The 23,695-nt window shown below is 37.5% G+C and overlaps 2 protein-coding genes across 15 annotated transcripts in view; one reads left to right on the top strand and one right to left on the bottom strand.

Moving 5' to 3' along the window:
* Nucleotides 1-23,695, bottom strand: part of MED12L (mediator complex subunit 12 like) — a 354,280-nt gene that overhangs the window by 76,864 nt on the left and 253,721 nt on the right. For all 11 annotated transcript variants that reach the window (XM_021069608.1, XM_021069614.1, XM_021069607.1 and 8 more), the window contains 5 exons: nt 13,981-14,128; nt 8,071-8,189; nt 7,276-7,419; nt 6,030-6,193; nt 3,845-3,976 (listed from right to left, as the gene is read on the bottom strand). In XM_021069608.1, coding sequence (XP_020925267.1) covers nt 3,845-3,976; nt 6,030-6,193; nt 7,276-7,419; nt 8,071-8,189; nt 13,981-14,128 — 707 coding nt within the window. The remainder of the gene's footprint in view (nt 1-3,844; nt 3,977-6,029; nt 6,194-7,275; nt 7,420-8,070; nt 8,190-13,980; nt 14,129-23,695) is intronic.
* Nucleotides 1-23,695, top strand: part of P2RY12 (purinergic receptor P2Y12) — a 49,442-nt gene that overhangs the window by 23,192 nt on the left and 2,555 nt on the right. For 2 of the 4 annotated variants that reach the window (XM_021068626.1, XM_005669926.3), the window contains exon 2: nt 22,211-22,380. The gene's annotated coding sequence lies outside the window, so the exon portion shown is untranslated. Of the gene's footprint in view, nt 1-14,168; nt 14,391-14,410; nt 17,891-22,210; nt 22,381-23,695 lie in introns of those variants that run through there. The other 2 variants (XM_021068624.1, XM_021068625.1) reach the window with 2 other exon arrangements.

Raw genomic sequence — 23,695 nt, 5'->3', positions numbered from 1 at the left:
TCTAATCCTGGTCTGCATCTGAGGCTGAAAGAGGATCGGATCTCAAAAGCTCAGATTCCATGTACACTTGGCTATTCCTGCCCACTTGCTGTGGATGACAAATCTATGAGCAACATTTCACCTTCTCTATTCAAGGGCTCTTTTCAGCAACAGAAAAGTCTTTTTCTTTTAGATTAAGTTTTGGTAGCAAACTTACTTGTGATCAAAGGGACACATGTCCTACTCTTACGTGTAGCTACATAAACAGTAGCCAGAGAACACTTCTTCAAAAATGGAAAGGCATATAGGCTCTTTATTCTAAACTGTTACCACTGACAACTGCTTTAAGAAAACAGACACTGTTCAGTTCAATGTTTACCAAAATGTGGCTTCAGACTTCCTCTTTCAGAATCACCTCCAGGGTGTTAAAAATTAAAGATTCCTGGGCCTCACTGTAGATGTACTCAATCTGTAGGTTTAAAAACTGTCCCAGGTAAAACTAATTGCCAAATATGCTTAGGAAGCACTGGGCCGAGAGAGAGGATTAAGGCCACCCATTAAAGGGTAGCAAGTACAATCTCCTATACTCTTTCTGCACAGATATCTTTTCTAAAAAGACATTGGTTGCTGAAGGATACAAGTTTGCAATCTGGAGTCATGATCTATTCAAAATGATAGATATTATACAGTCTTCAGTGCTTTTAAAGTATCCCCTCTTTCTCTGTCTTAACCTTCCCTAAGCTTTCTACTCAATGTTTCATATACTCTCACTTAGCAGTAGTTCTTAATGTGTTTCATTTTTCAACTAAAACTGAAACCAAAACAAATTTTACTCTTTGCTGGTTCCTTTCCTAATATCATGACACTGGTTTCTTCTACCTTCTGATACTATTGAGTGTTTAAGGAAACAGACTTCTGCAAATAATGCAGCTTTTTATTCAACTTTTCACCAAATTCTAGCAATCTATCCATGTCTGTCTTTAAAAATCAAAAGGAGTCTGCTTTTCTTCCTTAATTTTGGCAAGATGCAGCCTCACTTTTCTATTAGTATAGAGACTTCTCTCCACTTTATGCCCTCCTGCCTCCTCTCATTTTTTGAACTCTGTGATTCATGGTGAAGTCTCCACACCCTTCATTAGAGGCTCTTTCACTTATGACAGTCTTTCCAGGTGAGCTCTATGTTTTAATAAAATATTAACTGTCATCAAGGTCACTCTCAAATTCTTAGCACTCTCAGATGCAGACATATACGGAGTTAAGAAAAAAAAAAATCAGACATTTTCCTTCTAAAACTGCATGCATCTCCTCAGAAAAGAAAATCATGGACTTGGAGAAGAGACTTGTGGCTGCCTGATGGGAGGGGGAGGGAGTGGGAGGGATCGGGAGCTTGGGCTTATCAGACACAACCTAGAATAGATTTACAAGGAGATCCTGCTGAATAGCATTGAGAACTATGTCTAGATACTCATGTTGCAACAGAAGAAAGGGTGGGGGAAAAACTGTAATTGCAATGTATACATGTAAGGATAACCTGACCCCCTTGCTGTACAGTGGGAAAATAAAAAACATTTAAGGGATAAGAAAAGTTCTCTTGTGCCAATTGGAATAATAAAATGATTCTGAAAACCAAAAATAAAAAAAAAATAAAAAAAAAATAAAACTGCATGCATGAGAAAAACCTGGTAGAGTAATGAAAGCAACACACCTCTTGAGGCTAAAATTGATTTATGCTCAAATCTAGGCTTCATCATTTATTAATGTGTGATGAGGAACAATGATTGATTGAAAAAATCATTTATATTTCCTGTGGTTGTTGAGAGGATTAAAGATCTTGATGGAAATATCCCAGCATAATACTTGGCACAGAGCCACAGCTCAATCAGAAGTAGATGTGATTAGTGCTATCTCTCCCAAATAATATTCTTACACAACTTTATAGATGGTGTTTCAGATCCAATCACCAATTCTGGTTTATTAGTATACTAACAGAATCTCTTTGCGTATCTAGCTTTGGTTTAACCATTTTTTTTTAATCCCAAAATATAAATAATGCTTGACTAGAAGGTTTCCCAAGAGAACTATAATTCCCTCCTATATCCTTAATCCAGGAAAATCTAGACAGGTCACTCCCTGTGATGCACCACAGTACTGATGTACTGATGCTAAGTGACCCCTCGGTTCATTGTTGGTCTCCTAAGTGTCCACACATCCACTGCAAGTTACTTGAATTTAACTAATTTAACATAATTTACTATCCTGAAGAGTATGAGAAGTCACATGTGCTACTGTAGTTTTCTTGAGAAGTTCACTATTAAAAGCAGGGTTGTTGCAAGAACAAAATCATGTATGAGAAAACTCTGAAAAATGTAAACTGAAACTGAGAGCTCTCTGTAAAGTAATAGAAGCATACAGGGTATTATTATTATTACATCATTTCTGCAGAAAGATGTTTCCTAAGACTCACTCAAATATTCATTCTGTAAGGGATCATTTTGAAACCTAATTCATTTCATGAAGACATACTTTCACATTTTCTCTCTACCAATAGCATTAAAAATATCATGAATTTGCGAGGGGGGGCATATGTCATGCACACAACATATTTTTTGTAGCTTCTTCTATGAGCCAGACACTCTTGAAGGTACTTGGATAGAGCAGTGAAGAAATTAGAAAAAGTTCCTGCTCTCGCGAAGCTTACATTCTAGAAAAGAGCCAGACCATAAACAAACATGTAATGTGCGGGGTGGAGGGGAGATGATCAAGCTCAGAGAATGACAGCGAGTGGGAGGAGGGTCATGCTATTTCAAATAAGCTGGTCAGGGAAGTCAAGCTCTGAATGAACTGTGGGAGTGAGCAAGTTAAGTAACAGGGGAAAGTATTACCAGATAGGTGACAGCGTGCAAAAGCCCCAAGATGGGAGTGTGCTTACAGTGTCTAGAAACCAATAAGGAGGTCCCTGCAGTTAAAATGAAGTTAACAGAGGGAAAGAGACAAAAGGCAAGACTGGAACCAACAGATCCTGAGGGCTAGGCAAGAACTATGAATTTTATTCTGAGTACATGAGAAGCCATTAGAAAACGTCAAGTTATTCTTGTTTCAAAAGGATAACTTTAGAAGATATGTTGAGAATATGCTCAAGAGAGTCAAGGGTCCAAGTGGGAAAATCTGGGAGAAGGTAATGGTGATGGTCCAACCAAGAGATGAACATGGTAGGAGGGGCAAAGCAATGAAGAGTGGCCAGATTCCAGATGTACCTGGAAGGCAGAGCTCAAAGCATTTAGAACACACTGGATGCAAGGCATGAGAAAGCAAAGAAAACAGCAATTGATCATTCTTTCCTTGTCAGCTTCTAGATTCCAAACTTATTTGGCCAGCTACTACCATCTCCTTCCCTCCCTCCCCCTACTTACAATTAAACATCTAAATTTCCTCAAATAACATTAAATAAATAAATATGGATTTTCTAGCATCTGTCTACCTGTTGGTGTTGCATATGCTAAGAGGCAGGGAATAACAAGGAGTCAGGGACACTCTCTGAAATAGGATGGTCAAAGAGGCAGAGAAGCAAATGCTGAGAGAAAGGAATGATGCAAAGGGTGGGAAACAGTATTCCAAGGGAGGTAACAGCAAGCACAAAATACAGAATACTTTCCTCAGGTTTATCTTAAAATTGCAATCAGAGCTAAACAGGCATAGTAGTTTGGAAGAGGAGGTTATAGCTATAGTGAAAGACAATTCAATATGAATTCTGGCAGATAATAATTAGAATTAAATTTCATTATTACAAAGGATGATAACATTGGTTAGTCCACAAACAAATATGGGCACCATTCTACTCCTATTCTTTTGCCTTTCTTTTACCCACCTGAAGAGGTCTCCAAATTTACTTCTGAGGTGGCTACACGACACGTAGAGATCATAGAGGTAGGCTAAGATACATCTTTCAGGGGAAGAACATTCTGAGGGGTTCACAACATGTTTTACCACACCACACAATCTAAGGAGAAAAACATATGAAGAAATGAGGTGCATATTTTGCTAATACCTATGTTGTCTGACTCTCTTCGAGTGAGAATATGTCCATGTATTACTTGAATAAGGAGAAAGGACAGTTGACACGAATCATTATAGCAATAGTAAGTAATTAAATAAGATACCAGTTTTCTATTATGATACTGAAACACTAAATTAAAAAAAAAAAACTTCACTGCTGTATAGCAAAGGGAACTATATCTAGTCACTTATAATGGAACATGATGGAGGATAATGTGAGAAAAAGAATATATGTGTGTGTGTGTGTGTGTGTGTGTGTGTGAGAGAGAGAGAGGAGAGACTGGGTCACATTGCTGTACAATAGAAACTGACAGAACACTGTAAACCAACTATAATGGAAAACATAAAAATCACTTAAAAATTTAAAAAATAAAATAAAAAAAACTTCAGAAATACAATTAACAATATGAAAGAAATTCCTCCACATAGAAGGAATCCATCAGTAAAGTTTATGTGACTAGAACCCAAAGCGAAGTTGCAGGAGAGGACCTCACTTCAAGAAAAAGATTGAGAAATTCAGGGAATTTGTGAAGGGCCTATAACCACCACTTTGTTAAGGAGCAACTTCTTCATATCAGTCAGTCTAGGAAGTTCATTTTCAAGACCATGAGCTGGTTCTAGCATGAAATTGAGGAATTCATGGTTTTGAGGTTACATTCTGTTTGTTTATCCAAACTAGAAACATTTCATTTACCTTAAGAATTTAAAATCCCTCTTTTAGTTAAGTTCACTATAAAACTTGCAGTTTCAAAGTACCATTACTACTCTAATCCTGTGCCCCTTTCTGCGAATCAAGAGAATGGCCTCTTTGTCCAGAGTTCATACAACACAGAAGTAAACACCTGTTTACTTTTGGTCCATCCACCTATTTGTGTGTCTAATTTCACTACCATCTGGCATTCTGCTACACGGTCAGTACTGCTGCACTAGTGTCACTGATGACTCAGATTATTAAAGCTGAAAAGGGATTTAGAAATCATCTGATTCAATTTCCTCATTTTAGAAAGAGGGCTTGGGGGCTCAGAAGGGTGATGTAACTTGCCCACGAGGCAAAGAGCTAGTACACAACAGATCCAAAAGAAGAACTTAGGTCTCCAGAACCCAACCCAGAGCTCCCTCCACTGTTCAGGAGACAGAGGGAAGCTGGAGGGAACCTGACATGTCAAGGCTGAGAAGGACACTGGGATCACACAAAAACCAGAGGTAGAACTAAGAAATGATGCAAAAAACAAAACAACCCAGCAATATGGCATCCCAAGCTCTGTGAAATGACATGAGCAGATGCAGGCAACTGTTAAAAGCTGTAAATTACAGCAAAAGTTTCCAGCAATTAAGAAAAGTAGATGATTCAATTGGTTGTTACCTATATAAACAAAAAAAATATATTTACATTTAATACAAACAATTTATATTTGTGGGTGAAGGTGAGTATAAATAGAGAAGAGGCACAGAAATAAACTTCTCTACTAGAGAAGTATAATAACTTTAGCCTCTAAAGGGAGTGATATTAGGTAATTACTTAGCCCAACTTGTCTAACAGTAATAGAGTAAATCTTAGCCTACAATTCACACAAACTGACAAAGATGAACAATTGAAAAAGTCATTTGTTCTAGATTAACTTTTGTCCAAAAAAATTCCTTAATTTATAAAAGGAATGATACTGAAAAAAAAAAAATCCATAAGATGCTATGTAGGTAAAGCTTATTTGGTATTGGAGTTTCCAAATAGAAACTGAAATTACATGAACAAAGAAGCAATCATATCTTCACCACTCATAATAAGCCAGGATGCTGGGTAGCTTAAATGATAGCAACTAGGGAGAAAAGTGGGCAGGTGGGCAGAGATAATTTTCGTGCTTTTATCTCCTTTCTAATAAAAAATTTCCTGGGGCAAGTATTCTTTAACTATAACATTTTATGAAACAAACAGTGCGATTTTTTCTCTTAAAACCACTGTAAGATTTCATCACAAACTACAAACTCTAGGATATACCAACCCTTCAAACACCTGGGCTGTCTGCTCAGGATTCAGGATCAGACAACTGTGGTATCGCCTGAGAACAGCCACGATGCAGACACACAGTCCTGTTGTATAACTTCCTGCCAGGCTGGAGGATTTCAGGAGCAGTTCGGCTTCCACAACGCTCAGTTCATTTAGGAGCTATGATGGACAAAAAAATGGAATAAAAATGTAGCTGCTGAAACAAATAGGAACAACATTTATTTTGACAAACCACAGATATATTGTCATTCTAAAACTATTTGATCTGCTTCCTTACCTTGCCCCAGGCCTATATACATATATAGCTACAATCTCAGCATCAAACCGGTTTTTACTTTTAATCCTTTATCAAATTGAAGAGTTTTTCTCCTGTCTAGATATCATGGTCCATGCAATCAGGAAGTATCCAATACCGAAATGGTTACCAAGACTTTACAGTAGCCCAATGTTCTAGACTGGATAATTTCAGGGAAGATCATCCCCACCTCTGACTTTGTATTAAAATGAAAGTTAATTATTTTCTTTTTATTAACAAAGCTAATACCTCCAATAGAATAAGTAAAACAAACCAAGTTTTATTTCTATTCACCAATAAAATAGTAAGTGAACTCAAGTATATGTATAAGAAAAATAGTGGAACAATGAGTAAGCTTTCATTTTTTTTTTCATCGTACCTAAAATATACTCTATTAGAAGCAGCAAACATTCACCTTTGCTTAAGCAAAATATAGAAGACAAAAAAGAATACCTGCAAAACTTTCAAATTTTAAAGTGACTATTATTATATTTTAGCACCAGTTATAAGCATTTAATTAAAAACTATGAATATAGCTGCAATTAAAATGCTAGTTGAATACTGTTGACTCAGAATGTCTCATGTACTCAAAGATGCATTGGTGGCTCATTTAAATTGTATAATTCCAGAGTTTCCACTGTAGTGTAACGGGACCAGTGGTGTCTCTACAGCACCAGGATGTAGGTTCGATCCTCAGCCTGGTACAATGGATTAAAGGATCTGGTACAGCTGCAGCAATGGCATAGATTGCAACTGTGGTACATCATAGGTTGCAATTGTGGCTCAGATCTGATCCCTGGCCTGGGAACTCCATATGCCATGGGGTAGCCAAAAAAGACAACACACACATATAAATATACACACACACACACAGCTATATACAACTTGCACAATGCCTAATAGGCTTGCTTTTTTAAAAATGAGCGAAATAGGATCACTTTGACACCTGTATTGCAAAGTCAATTAGTCCATTTATATTCAGTGCTGGTTCCATGAGATCAAAGATGAGCTGAATATGGTGAGCCAGTGGGAGATGATAGGATGTTCCTGATGCAAAGCTTGTGATCTGTTCCAGCACATTGTTGGAGATCTACGCAAAAAGAAATAAACCAAAAATAAACACATAAATAAAAGGTGAAAGTAGCTGTAAGACCAATATTCCAAATAACTGCTATTTATTAAGTTATTTTAATTTTTAGGTAAGAAATGTGAATTTATATGTGATACTACTTAGAAGAAAGTTGAAACATATTGATACAGAAAACAAAACCATGTACAAATAATATCCTTGAAATAACTATAATTTGAAGAAATAAACCAAGCTTTCATTAAGATCAAGACCTAAATACCTAAGACAAAACAACTCTAAGTGCCAATTAATTTCCAGATGACATTTGACTACCAATGAATTTGTGTAAAAAAAAAAAAAAAAAAAAAAGACTTGGTTTCTTCTCAATCACATAATATTTTATCTCTGTTATCAGTAGTAATGTAGGACTAAAATGTAATAAGTACCGCATTAGAGATTATTTTATATAGTGTTGATTATTATCATAAGGTAAAAATATTTCCATGATAAAAACTAATGCATCTGAGGAAGGCAACTGACACTTAAAACTGAGCTACTCAGTAGTATGTTATGCTTCCATAAAATAAAACCACCAAGGTTGAAAACATACTGCATGAAAGAGATTTTTAAGGAAATACCCCCAATGCAAAATAAAACAGCTTCAATGTCTACCTGAGATGTCACTTGATGTTGATCAAAATATGAAAGGAGTTGAAGTTTAGTGAACACTGTCTCCAGAGTTGGAAATGCTTCCTGTTTATTCTTACGGGCTTTTTGTCCTTCATCTCCAACTAAATAAATACACAATAGATACATTATATTCTATTCAATAGAAGCTCTTGACTATTTAATGGATACTTTTTTTTAATTTTTTTTTATTTTTAGGGCTGCATTCGCAGCATGTGGAGCTTCCCAGGCTAGGGGTCTAATAGGAGCTGTTGCTGCCAGCCTACGCCAGAGCCACAGCAATACCAGATCTGAGATGCATCTGCAACCTACACCACAGCTCACGGCAACACCAGATCCTTAACCCACTGAGTGAGGCCTGGGATCGAACCCGCAACCTCATGGTTCCTAGTCGGATTTGTTTCTACTATGCCACTACGGGAACTCCGATTTAATGGATACTTTTTAATTGAAGTATCATATACACATGGAAATGTGTACACACTCACTGAATTTCAAAAAAATAAATTAATTCATGTAATGAAACTCGAATTTAAAAAATCACACACCAAAACTCCAGAAGAGCTCTCAGGTTTCCTGTAGTCACGCCTCCCTCCCCAGTGAACCAAGATTCTGACCTCCGAAGGCCTAGGTTAGTACTGCTCACTTTGGAACTTTATATAAATAGAATCATACAATATATTATTTTTACATCTGGCATCCTTCACTCAATATGATGCTTGTGAAGTGCTGGAGGGGCTGTGGAGAAAAGGGAACCCTCCTGCACTGTTGGTGGGAATGTCAACTGGTACAGCCACTATGGAGAACAGTTTGGAGATACCTTAGAAATCTATACATAGAACTTCCATATGACCCCGCAATCCCACTCTTGGGCATCTATTCGGACAAAACTCTACTTAAAAGAGACACATGCACCCGCATGTTCATTGCAGCACTATTCACAATAGCCAGGACATGGAAACAACCCAAATATCCAAATGTCTGACAGATGATTGGATTAGGAAGAGGTGGTATATATACACAATGGAATACTACTCAGCCATAAAAAAGAAGGACATAATGCCATTTGCAGCAACATGGATGGAACTAGAGAATTTCATACTGAGTGAAATGAGCCAGAAAGACAAAGACAAATACCATATGATATCACTTATAACTGGAATCTAATATCCAGCACAAATGAACATCTCCTCAGAAAAGAAAATCATGGACTTGGAGAAGAGACTTGTGGCTGCCTGATGGGAGGGGGAGGGAGTGGGAGGGATCGGGAGCTTGGGCTTATCAGACACAACTTAGAATAGATTTACAAGGAGATCCTGCTGAATAGCATTGAGAACTATGTCTAGATACTCATGTTGCAACAGAAGAAAGGGTGGGGGGAAAAATGTAATTGTAATGTATACATGTAAGGATAAACTGACCCCCTTGCTGTACAGCGGGAAAATAAAAAAATATTAAAAAAATTTTTTTTTAAAATTTTTAAAAAATATGATGCTTGTGAGAGGGATCCATGTTGCTGTAAGTTTATTTATTTTTTTAAAAAAATCAACAAATCCTACTTCTGTATTATGCCTAGATTTTGGCTATTAATGAGAAGTCCCTCCAAAAACATTTCTAACCCACTGACTTTTTAAATTCAGTATCAACAATGAATGGCAAAAAAAAAAAAAAAAAAAAAAAAAAAAAATCACCCAGGCTCACACTGATGTAATAGGAAGTTTCACTGGCATCTTCTTGGGAGAGTCCCAAATGTTTAGTATGTAAAAAAGGAAATTTACACAATCCCTAACTTTTTTAGGTAGGAAGGTATTAAATCTCTCTACATTAATGGAAAAGTGCTACCTTTGTCAATTTAGCATGAAAAAGTTTGAAGAAAATTCCAATAAGAAATATTATAAATACAGCTCATCCCAGGGGGACTCTTGCTTTTAATATCTCTAAGGATAAGATCCAGAAATACTGAGGTCCTATTTTAAAATCTTTTTAATATATTTGTGTGTTACAAACAAAAATCTAGAAACAAGGATTCTCCTGTGGCTCAGTGGGTTAAGGATCCAGTGTTGACACTGTAGCATCTTGGGTCCCTACTGTGGTGTGGGTTCCATCCCTCACCTGGGAGCTTCTAATGACACAGACGAGGCCAAAAAAAAAAAAGGGCGGGGCATAAAAACGGAAAGGAAATATTGGATTATACAGAATATAATAATTTCCAACACTCTGACCCTAAGTACTCAAAGGCTCCTGAGACAAAAGCCCTCTCACTCACATCATCTTATTTGGGAAAGTTTAATTTCAGAGATCAAAGGTCATTTTACAGATGTTTTTCTATTAGAGACACAAGAACAATTTCACTAAACCCCAAAGGTCCTGCTAATTGCAAATGTAAAGTTTTCAGAAAACAATGTTAGAAGGAAAGAGACTTCTCTTTCAACAATAAGCAATTATGGTTTAGAGGCAAAAGACCAGCAGAAGACCTAGGCTGTTTTGCTTCCTGAAACAAACAAACTTAGACTTTAAAAGGTTCTGAGTAACATAAGGTATAAGATTGCATATCACTTTTGCCAAACACCACCGAATATAATGCAGAGAGTAAGAACTAAGAAGTTCCTTAAACCCATTTGTTTTCCAGTACCTAGTCTAAAGGTACAAGTGTGTGGAATTTTGCCTTCAATATAGCTGCCCACACATCAAGGGCATGTTTAAAATATCCAAGTTTTGCTTTTTCATTTACTAACGGCATTGATCCCAGGCTGAAAGTTTACAGCAAGTCTTAGGTACCATATGCTTTACAAGCAAAATTAATGCATTTATTGTCCTTCCTGTGACCAAAACAAATAAACAAGCAAAAGTAACAGACTGGAGGAAGTAGATGCAGCATTAGAGTTCATAAATGCCTTTTTTTTTTTTTGGTTTGTTTACATAAATAGGCTCTATTTATTTACACATAGCCAAATTCTTATAGCCTCATATAAAAAAGATGCAAATGAGTCTTGGCAATCTACACTCACTTTGAAAGAAAAATCTAAGAAATTAGTGATGGTTCTCAGAGAATATTCATTTCAATGACATCCACATAAGTAACACTACAGCCATAATTCATAGATTCCTCTGTTAATTTGCTTTCAAATTAATAATGCATAGATTTGTTTTATGTTAATTTGCTTTCAAAACATGTATTATGGCTCTCTTGTTGCTTAATTTTGGATTTCCTTTTTAAAAAATCTCTAATCCTGAAGTTTTGGCTTTTGCTGTGATGGTATGCTTTGTTAATGTTTTCAAAAGATACAACACTGACAAGCAAAGATGACTCTTCAATGTAAACATAAAATGAGATTTGACCATGTTCAATAGAAATGTCAATTCAACTTTAGATTATAAATCCCCACCACCACCCAACCTGCTGTAAGGCCTAGCTGACCTGAGAGCACTCCCAATAAGTTCCTCAGAATCATGTTTTTATGTGTTACCAGAAATTAAATACACGTTAATAAAACCTCTGTTTTCTTGCCTTACCAGCACATTGGGTTTTAAGTAGAGATTTAAACTTAGGACTATTTATCAGAATGCAGCTCACTACATCCCAAATTAACCTATTTCTGGTTGAGGAATTTTAGCTAATGTAGGAAAGACAAAAATCTCCACCGAAGAAGCCCCTCTCTCAGTGGTGCATCTATTATCATTGTCTCAAAATTAGCATGGAACAACAATAACTGTCTCCTGGTGAGTTCACAAGCAAGAACTGACTATGTAAGAGACTGGAACAAAGATAGGATAGACAATAGTCTGGCATTAAAAAAAACTCTCTGTAAAGGAAGTAGACTCAGCAGAAAAGGATACCACATTGCTTCCTTCCCCATCCCACTCCTCTCAGCCTTCCAAAACCCAAAACTTTCACAGGAGCTAGAAAGACTCTCTAAAATTAATTTAGGTGAAGCAGGTATTACTGAACCTTCTAAAGGAGCTGGTGCCCATTCCATTCCCCAATATGCGAAAAGTAGTTTCAAACATCCTTTGCTAGCTAGCTGCAGGGCTTCGAAACTTAAAACAACAGACCAACAGTTTCTCTTAGAGCACTGCTTCCCCTCTCCTCAATCTCAAGGACAGGCCAATACCAACAGGGTTTCATTTCCCTTCCATAAGCCCATGGAGCCAGTGTAGCACAAGCTCCTTAAGTGACCACGGAAGGGAGTTAGGGAATGTGATGCAAATCATACAAAGGTAGTCTTCCCACTGTGTTCATCAGACAGCATTCAGACTGAAACCCTCATACCTTATTTCTGTATGTGCATAACAACTGATGGAGAGGAAAGAAATCTATAGGCATTGGTTATACCTGTATCTTTTTGCATGAAAGATCTAGTATGGATCACTTCTAGTAATTCATCCAATTAAAGTCTTAAAGACCAGATCGCTTGTGGAGAGGTTCATAAAATAGTTATTTATTTTGTACTGAACAACAAAGTTGAGGTTCCCGGAGGTGGTTTATGCCATGTGTAGGAAGTGTACTCTTTGCATAAGGAACATTCAAACTTTTTTTCCCATTGTACGATTTAAGTAATAGGGAAATAAACAGTAGGGGTGGTAGCGGAATATACCCAATGACATCATATTTTAAATCATAGGACTGCCTAATAAAATAAACAAACTTTGAAAATACTAATTAGGCAAATGTGAAATGGATAATTACAAAATTCCAATTATGCAATGCAGTGACATAATATAAAGGCATAGCGTCACTGGAAAAAGCTTGGGGAGGAGTTCCCGTTGTGGCGCAGTGGTTAACAAATCCGACTAGGAAACATGAGGTTGCGGGTTCAATCCCTGGCCTTGCTCAGTGGGTTAAGAATCCGGCGTTGCCATGAGCTGTGGTGTAGGTTGCAGACACGGCTCGGATCCTGAGTTGCGGTGGTGTAGGCTGATGGCTACAGCTCCAATTAGACCCATAGCCTGGGAACCTCCATATGCCATGGGAGCAGCCCTAGAAAAAGGCAAAAAGACAAAAAAAAAAAAAAAAAAAAAAAAGCTTGGGTAAAGAGTATTACAAGTATTGGCATAGTATTACAAGTATTGGCATTAATGAGCAAAGACCCAATTTCCTTTTTACTCGAATCTTTTGGAGATGTGGGTATCCTCCACTACCTAGAACAATCATTCTTCGGAATATCATAAGAAAGAAAAGCCACTACAGTATCATGATTTTTAATCATCCTATAAATATGAGTACCCAAAGCAAACTACAGACTTGAAAAGTAATGTAATTGGGGAAATGAACCTTGTCCAGAAGAAGAGTTTTCCAACTCATTCTTCAGTGCTTCATGTTATGACTACTGTAGAAAATTTAGGAAGTTTTGGGGAGTTCCCTTAGTGGCTCAGGGGTTAGTGAACCCAACTAACATCCATGAGGTTGTGGGTTCGATCCCTGGCCTTGCTCAGTGGGTTAAGGATCTGGCACTGCCATGAGCTGTGGTGTAGGTCACAGACACGGCTCAGATCCTGCATTGCTGTGGCTGTGGTGCAGGCCAGCAACTACATCTCCTATTGGACTCCTAGCCTGGGAACCTCCACATGCCACGGGTGTGGCCCTAAAAAGACCAAAAAAAAAAAAAAAGAAAGAAAGAAAGAAAGAAACAAAAAAAATTAGGAAATTTGAAAAAAGGAGGAGCAAATAAAAATCACCTATATCTACCTAAAGAAGGTGCTACTTTAATGCAAGGATTACTATAAATGGAACCAAGGCCATGAAATTTCAGTGTGCTTATTCATATTTCAATGTGACAGTCATTGGGGAGAGGAAACACTTTGCTGACAGTACCAAGAATGACTTGGATAAAGACTGTGCTGAAGGGGGGAGACAGCAGACAGCATGATGGGGGCAAATGCATCAGTGCGCTTTACCCCCTGGCTCTGTGGTGCTCTTCTTATTTAGGATTTTCAAAATATCTTTGGTAATCTTCTTCAGCTGATGCCTGGCTTCGTCACGCTCTTTGCCCACTCCATAAAGAAGGATTGTGCGCTGGTTACATTCATGACTTGAAGATTCATCCTGAAAAACAGAAAATGCATTTTGAAACCCTTGTTTACAGGGATGGGGTTCATGGACATGAAATGCACTAACCGCAGCGCCTCCATGCTGGCTCGTGCAGTGGTGGCAACCCGCCTACCTCTCATTTCACCTCAACCTCCACTGGCAACACCCTTGTCTTTCAAGTTTGGAACTTGCTAAAGTTAAAAAAAAAAAAAAAAAAAAAATTGTCAACTGACCTGAAGGCTTAATAGACGCAGTTGATGTGGGCGTGCCTTACAGAGTAAGTTTTGACTCTTGATTGTTTAAAATTTAACATGATGTTAATTTCACATCATATTACATACTATCTAGTTATATTTTTTCCCTTATGGAAAATGTTATTTCTTAGTAATCTTGGCTTTATATATACAGCATCATTAAACATTTTGTATTTAGAAAAAAAGATCTTGCTAGGATCCTTTAAGTGCTTTTATTTAAAAAAAAAAAAAAAAAAAAAAAAAAACTTCCCTTGACTTCCAACATGGCTGCCAACATGTATATTTTTTTCCAAATGGCAAAACAATAAACAGTATGGGTCTCATTAGGTGTGAGGAAAACAGATGGAAATGCAAATACATTCTGACACCACCATCCTTTTCTGGACCACCTCCGCACCTCTGCCTCACAGACACAGTGAATTTAAGCACTATTTTTCCCACAGGGGAAAAGAAATTAATTACTTAGAGCATCTTAAAAACATATGCACTTCTAAAAACACTCCTTAGCCAACATTATATAGTCCAAGATGTATCCTTTCTTACACCTGGTTTTGAATTTTTCTACCTCAATTTCTCTCTTGGAGCCCATACTCATCCTTCTTCTTAGTAAAATTCCCAGCTCTATCTTTAAGTTCACCTCCTTTTCTTACCACTTATACACATTTGCCCCTGTGAGGTACTTACTCTTCCTAACATTATCTAAAGGGCTCACATGAGGAAAGTTATGTTCCCAGGAAGATGAACTGTACTGTGTACATACAAATTAGTGGTGGCTACAAAAAAAGAGCAAAATCCTTGTGACTTAGAGAACTCCAATGTTCAATTTGAAGTACTCCACATGTGTACTCTGCACAAAGTAGCATTTTGCTTCTTAAAGTTTTAATGTAAGAGCCTGTTTCCTCTGTCTCTGCCCCTAGTCTCCTCTTGTCATTCTGTCTCTCACCTGCCTTCACTCAAGGCACCACTTCTTGCGTTGGTTCCTTTTTTATAATATTCTACCAGAAACATATGTTTGTATACCCTGCCAATCTATCTTGCTACCACATCCTCAAATAATTAATATTTCAGGTGTGTAAATCTGCCTCCCTTAAAAAGAAAAAAAAAAAGAAAAAGAAAAAGCTAGGATCAAGTCTTTTCTAGAAGCTGTTATTTAATATCCTGAGTTTCAAATCTCCCTCAAAGTTTCAAAAGATAGACCTAAACACAGGATAAAGTTGACATAAGTAGTAATCCCTATATTTCAATGACTAAATCACTTTGTTAATCTCCAATTTTTGTTGTTGTTACACAGCACTAATGATACACTTTGTATCTGGCAGGATGTGTACACATAAGCCCTACAATGGGAACAGGATGGCACTGAGGAAACTGTACAAAACTCAGATGCAGGTCATGCAGTTAAGGCAACTGTCAAATGATTCTGATGCAAACTTTTGTGTGACGGGTAATGGCAAGAGTTAGCAAAGTTATTCAACAGCTGTATATAGATTATCTACCTATACTCTTTAAGACAAAGTAGAAGAACCCTGAGAAAATGCAAGGATGAAGGTCTGTGATTTTAAGGAGTGTTGATTCAGCATCATACACGTAGCATCTGCAGAGCCTGGAGGTCAAAAAGGGATGGTAAGGGGAGCTATCCTGGAAAGATCCATGTGTTTATCACAAATACACCGGGTACTATGGCTTCACACTGTCCCAATTACAGCCCAGGCTCAGGGTAAGAGAAAGCTGGGACTGTGTTCAGAGTGGGATGCTTGCCAGCACCACAGTCTTGCACAGTGAGCCTTTCTCAGAGTCTTTCTCTGAAAAACGCTTAACACTACCTTTCTTATAAGGTTTTGGTGAGAACTGAGATGAGTGTAAAATGCAGATTGGACACAGCGCCCCCTGCCGTCCAATGGTATTACTGCACCTCCACGTCTCCCCTGCAGGCACCCCACCCACCCTGTGCTGCAGGACTCAACATTTCCCAGAGGCACTGGCAACTTCCTTTCTTTGCTGTTGCTCCTCTCACCACCTGAAATACTCTCAACAGCCTCAAATATACTTGTGGAAATGCTATGCATGATGACAGCATCTGGTCCTTCCCTCTGTAAACTCAGTTTAGTGAAAGCCCCCACCACAGTGCTGGAAGGGTAGGCAGGAGAGCCTTTGGAGCACTTATAACAGTGTAATTCACTTATTTTCTAGTCATCTGTTTAATGTCTGTCTTCCCCACTAGACCGTCAATTTTGCGAGAACCCCAGGACTGCTTTATTCACACTTACATTCTCCTTAATTGGCACAGACTAGGCACTCAATATTTGTTGACTGCATGAAATAATGAATAAAGAAATGGATTAATGAAAAAACACGTAACCAAAAAAATGGTGTAAGGATGAAGAACAAAAACTAGTTTTGTAGGAAACTTAACCCGATTACTGTTGACAAAATTGAAGAGGAGAAATGATGGGCAGAGAGAAAGTCATACTAAAAAGTTTTTGGGTGTAAACTAGGTCTTAGTGGTGGGAATAAAAAGTAAGAAGCAAAATCAAGAGGTATCTGAAGAAAGTTAGGAAAGGATCAACATCTGCGTGAATGTGCATCTCACTGGATTTCAAGATAGATCCACTAGATAAAATTTGTTGGTGGGGGTGTAGGTTATAAGGGCAGCGAGCTCATGAATTCACCTTTAGGTGAGAGGAATTCAAGGGGTAAGTGGAAACATTACAAATGTCTAGTAGGTGGTTGGACACAGGACTAATGCAGAAGTGTCAGCTTAGGGTTAAGAGCAATATGTCACTGGAAGGGGTTCAAAACCCTCATATTCTTTTTGGCAGGACATGGGGAAAAGAGAGCTGAGAGAGTGAAAGGGATAAATCAGCCATCAAATGATGCACACATTGCTATAATTAATAAGCAAACAAGTCAAGGTCAAGATAGTTGAGAGACGGGGACAGTTAACAACAGGGAACATCAACAGTGTTGAATACAGTAACAAAACATAATGGATGTTGGCTTCTCTGACTTTTTTCTTTAAACAAACAAACAAACAAACAAACAAACGGGTGAACCTCAAAAGAGAAGTTTCTCTAGAGTGGTAGGGGCAGAAAGCAGGAAACCGGAGGCTGAAGTAAGAGCAGATGGTGAAATTGAGACAGTGAAGGAAGTAATTAACCCACATTTACTAGCAGTTGAGTGTAAACAACAATAACCGTTTAGAGAAAAGTGATCATTGTACTAGGATAATCAGTGACACATTCTTGTTGCAAAGTAGTGTTTCAAATGTGTCTCCATAAAGGAAATCCATATTGGAGGGCAGATAACTGACAAAGAAAATTGGCAACAGTGACCTCTTGTCTGGATTAACTTCAAAAGAAAGACAAGGACATCCTTCTACTTAATCACAGAGGAAAAAAGGAAAGAAATTGGTGAAAATACAGGGAAATCTGGAGGTGAAGAAGTGAGGAACCGGAGGAGGCTTGTATTTCTTCATTGACTCTGCTATGTTCAGGGAATTTGGCCAGAAGCAAAGCAGTGTGAGGTGAGAGTAAGGGGATGGAATTAAAACGCAAGAGAAGCATGCAGTTTTTTGGGGGGGGGGAAATGACACTGGTCAACCTCTATATAAGGTGTCAAGACTGTGTTTCTAACAGTTATTATTTTGGGGAAACCATGATAGCTGTTACTAATCTTCAAAGAGGAAAGGCAAACATGTTTTAAAAGCAATTATTTTACAATTACTTTACAATAGCCTATAACATCAAGTTTTTGTACTTGTAGAAAATGCACAGGTCTTCAAATAGCAATTTACATGTAAGAATAAGGTCTGCCAGAAAATGGATCAAATATTCCCAAAGGTATCAATGAGTTCTACTCCTTCATCTAGGTGTTAAAATACCCTCAAGTTGCATAGTTGTTAAAGATCAGTACAAAAGAATTATTCTCTTATTGATACCCTGAAGGGCACATTTGTTGGACAGGACAAAGAATCAATAGGACAGTCTATGGAAGTCTAGGTACCCCTTTCACACTAGCCTGCTGCTGTCCTTGGGTAAAACAAGTCACCTCCCAGAGTTCCCACTGTGGCTCAGCAGGTTAAGGACCCAACATTGTCTCTCTGAGGATGTGATTCAATCCCTGGCCTTGCTCAATGAGTCGAGGATCCTGAGTTGCCCAGGCTACAAGCTGTGGCATAGGTCTATTGTTGCTATGGCTGAGGTGTAGGCTGGCAGCTGCAGCGCTGATTCAACCCCTAGCCTGGGAACTTCCATATGCAGCAGGTGCAGTCCTAAAAAGACAAAACAAAAAGCAAACAAACCAACAAAAACAGGTCACCTCCCTTACAGAACACCTCCCTTGTAAACTGAATTCTGAAAATCTTATCTTCCAGATCATTTAATTTCTTCAGCTAGTATCTCACATTCATAAAGACTTAACCGACTTCAAAAAATCAGGAGCTGTGATGTAGGTTGCAGATGTGGCTTGGATTTGGGGCATAGGGCAGCATCTGCAGCTGATTCAAACCCCAGCCTGTGAACTTCCATATGCCGCACATGTGGCCCTAAAAAGCCAAATAATAATAATGATTAAAAAATAAAAAAATAGAGGATGTACATCCCAAAACTCTGGAAGGCTTGTTATACTATAGCAATTAAAATATGTCTCTTGAGCAAAGTGTCCTGGAGTTAACTTAAGTCTGATATTAACCACATTCATTTCCTTAAAATAAGTGATTAGAAATGTTGCCAAAACATGTGTGTGCTCACAAAGATGTGTTGTGGTGGGGAGATTATTAGAGGTGGGTACTGTACTCTCCTTCCCCCTTCGATCACTATTTCTTTTAGCTGAAACTTTCAATGTACCACATTACTCCGTCCAGAATAAAATATATTCAAATAAATGATACATCAGTAATAAGCCTTCAGCTGGTGGGTGGAGAATGGGTGTGCACATGCATGAGGAGGCTGTGTAAAAGGAACAGGAAATTAGCAGCTTCTTCTCATCAGTAACTACATCTGACCTGGAATAATTTTTCTAAATCAGGAAAATCAGAGACTCCTTTAATTAGATGTGTAAAAGCATGTTTTGCTCTTCAATAGCCTCAAGCCCACAGTATGGCAGAAATGAGGCCTTTATCCAACAAACTCAGAGCATCCTAGGGGCATAATGATTTTTAAGTGGGTAAACTATACATACTAATCCTCTGCTTTCAAGCAAAACACTCAAGACAAGGATGACAAATAACTGGATCACCAAATATATACATATACATATCCAAGACTCCTTACTTCTGAAATTTACCTTACATCTAACTTAAATTTCTGTACTCTAACAGGTAGCCAAGCTAGATGACATTAGCAATATCCTAAAATGCACATGCTTAATCAAAACATTCACTAAAGTCAACATGACTGCATTTCAAACCCAGAAACTGTTAGAACTAAAATAGCTTGAGAGCTAATCCAATGGCTTCATTACCTTGCCATCCTCCTGCCTCAACCAGATTTCACAAGGACCACAGGGTCCTAACCACTTCAGGGCATAGCCCTCTCTGTTCACAGTAATCCCATTTGAAGCAAATACATAGTTTCAGATAAGCAGACAGACCACCTTCAGTAAGAAACCAATAAAACCACTTGCATGTAAAAATTCTGGAGTATATACTATTAACTCACTTTCCTAAAAGTCATCTCAATCGGTGACAATAACCCTATCGGTCAAAACCAGTCATGTTCCCAACGGTAATCCATACAAACACAAACTGCATGTGGTGGTGGTGTCAATCACTAAGAGGCTGAAGTGCATGCTTGCCCCTCCCTCTGTGTGTATGAAAACATACTTATATAACCTGAGACACTTCTCAAAGATTTCAGTCACATTCAGGTCAACTGGGCTAAATAGTAATCGGTAGTCATCCTCCAAGGGGAAAATACTACCAGAAGTTTCACAGACAGGTGTGGCTGGGAATTAAAATCAGAGGGCAGAGAAAGTTAATTTATATCAAGACCTTTCACGTACCCCTCACATCCCTGGTTGTAAGCTCTTTAGGAATTTGGAAATATAAATCCTCTATAAAGCAGTATGATATAAGTCCTCTGAATTAGTGTTCCTTTAGTATGGCATGTTGATTTGTTGAAAATAATCATGATTTTTTTTTCCCCCACACACCTCCTTTCATCAGAAGATTTTAGAAACATTTCACAAACATCATTTCAAGTTTACAATCTGGTGTAAAGGCAAGTATAACTCCTATTTTCTTCAAGGAAGTACAGCCATTCCAAGCATAGCATCCACCTCTCACCCCTGGGCCTCAGTGAGGGGGTGGGGGCCTGGGGAGAGGTTGCAGAGACAATGAGATGGGGAAGGATTTTATAAACAATGGTCACAGATGCAGGCTCTGGGATCAGACAGCCTGGGTGGGAATGGGGTCTCTAACTTCACTGCTCTGCGCCTCAGTCATCCAGAGAATGGAAATAAGACAAAAGCATACTTCAGAGAATAACTGAGATTGTAGCATGAGTTAATTCATGATGACATAAGAAATAAGATGTTGGCTATTGTTAGGCTGAAGAGCATGTAGTATAAAAGTTTTATCAAAATGTATTTTGTGTTTCCAAACTGACAAATATGTTACTTTTCCAAGAGTTTACGATCAAACTGACCACTGTAGATAGAGGACAGATGGGGACCATCATGTGACTGGACATTTCCAACTGGAAATCACCTAAACTCTTAGCTTGATTTTACATTCTTAGTGCCAACAAAATTCTCAGACGGTTTAAATCAGTGGTCTTCACACTTTACTGTCTGTGCGTATCACTTGGAAGGCTCATTAAACTACAGGGGAGGGGTGTACCCCAGAGCTTCTGATTTCACTGGGGCTATGCTGGTGCTTAAGCAAGTGCGTTTCTCATGACTTCCCCGATTTACACTGATCTGCTGTTCCATACTTTAAAAACCATTGTTGAAGATTATCTAACAAACACAAATGCAGACACACTCAAAATTCAGAAGAAATAACTGAAACATGTTCACAGCAAAGACACCTACCCAAGTGGATCTGCTGGTCACAAAATATAGTTTGAAATATTGTGCGAGGGTGTACACGTGCATGAGTTACCACAACAATAGTTATATAAAGGTAATAGTGATATAAGAATCCTTTCTATTTTCCTGAAAGAAAAACAAAGTCAAAAGAAAAATAATAGTAATTTGTTTTATGTTTAAATTCTAGCCCAGAAAAGCATGAAAGGCACTGTGTAATAAACCTGGTAATGGATACAACTGTTTCTCTTTCCTAATGTAATTTTAGAATCTTAAAATTTTTAATGGGAGGAAACTGTGTCACCTACAAAGACTTGATCAAACACAGATTTAAAATAATGACATTATTAACCAGGAAAAAAACAAAGAGCAAGAGACTTAACATCCCCAACAAGCACACATTTCGAGTTAATGTGATTACTTGTTAAAAGGCAATATATCACCCAATGTTGCACACAATATGTTTTCAGGTAAACAGCTATCTGAGAAGCAAGTCTGTAACCTTCTCTAGGAAGTGGATGTTGAAAGGCTTGATCTCAACTTGGATTTATCATTTGCATGGGATATAACCCCAAAGAACGCACAAAGCATCAACTCTATGGCAGGTTTCAGGAAAAAGCCACAAGATTTTAAATTGCTTTTTAAAAGATGACTTCTCACCCACCCTGCCCCACATTTCCCAGGGAAATAAAAGCAGAAGTCCTAAAAACGGCCTGACGGAAATACAGTGTCTGGAGAGCTTTGGGTCCACAGCATTTGAAGGTAATTTCTGACTATAAAGTCAGTCCTCTTCCTCTCTCCTTCTATTTCTCTCTAGATCACTCAAGACCTTACTGATGAAAGCTCAGCAGATTCTCCATAATAGTGTTAAGAGCTGAACTAAGGCAGATTAGGACAAAAGGAAAATACCAGACGCTACTCTGCAGGCTGTATTAACTACCACTTACTGGATATATTCAAATCCTTCAGAGTCAACAGAGGAACCAGGTAAATTTACACCTAGAAGTGTTTGACAAGTATATGTATCTGTCTTATGATGTGTGTGTAAAGTTTTTTCAAGTTTTCTTCAAGTTGAAACCTTTAATAACAATATCAATGCAAGTACTTATTTGGAATATAAATTAAAATATGAGCTGTATTAATGGTTTTACAGATAATCTTAACTTCTTCATTAAAAAAAGTTTTCAGAACATGGAAATAAAAATCAAATGGCCTTACTTATTTTACCTCGAGTGTAAAATGAGATTTATATAATACGCAGGGGGAGCCGAAATTCTCAATATCAAGAATACTTATTTAATAAGTTATAGTCCATGCAAAATGAACATTTCCTAAGTAGAATTTTCAAGACAATCAAGGAATAAACAAAGACAAATAACAGGAGCAAGGAAGGTTAAATCTTCTTGTGTCAAATACTGGGATTTGTTTATTATTATTATTTTTTAAGTTAAAGAGGTGTGGAGGTGTTGAAAATTGAAGCCATACTGTGACATGAATATTTACTTGTTTTACTTTCAGTAATTAAAGGACGGAAAAAAGAATTCCATTGATATTTTGGGGAACTTAGTGCTACATTTGTCATATTTAAATCTTTTAAATGGAAGCTTTTTTAAAATTTAGGTATTTGTACTTTTAACATTACTATGACATATTTAGAAACAGTGTTTTATGTAGAATCAATTCCATTTGTTTTTGATAAATTAAAATTTTACAAATTTCATGTGAAGTTTCAAAACTTAAGATGTCAGATAATGTATTCAATTTAAGTGTTAGTTTCCTTTACAGTTGCCCACTGTGGTATAGCAACCTATGCAACCAGATAAAGACAAGGTTTTGGTATTTCACAATTTCTATAATTTATTATATATTTACTATCATTTCTACATTCTACATTGTATTTCTATGTACCTAGAAAATACATTATATTTCTATGTACCTAGAAAGTATGCCCAGGCTGTTTTGAGGAATGCCATCTGATGCCTATATATAGAAGCTATTTCCTTATCATTATTTTTTTTAACCATTTAAAAATTTATACAGAATGATATTCAAGGAAATGGATGTAAAACCTTAAAATACACTAAGCAAAGCTGGAAATGAGATAGCTATGGGCTAAAATACTTGGCGCTAAAGAATAGTCTTGGTGAAGCCAATTTTTGAATAGATGACCAAGCAATACAGAGGTAGAGACACCTTCCAATTATAAAGGAAAAAATTTTTTCTACTTTTTATTTAACTACGAAATTTCTGCAAGTGATTTTATACACATTTATTTTCACTTTTTACTTTAAAATTCTAATAG

This window comes from Sus scrofa, chromosome 13, assembly GCF_000003025.6.
Source record: "Sus scrofa isolate TJ Tabasco breed Duroc chromosome 13, Sscrofa11.1, whole genome shotgun sequence".
Taxonomy (NCBI): Eukaryota; Metazoa; Chordata; class Mammalia; order Artiodactyla; family Suidae; genus Sus; species Sus scrofa.
Note: the sequence above shows the minus strand (reverse complement) of the source record. Positions and strands in the feature narration are given on the sequence as shown.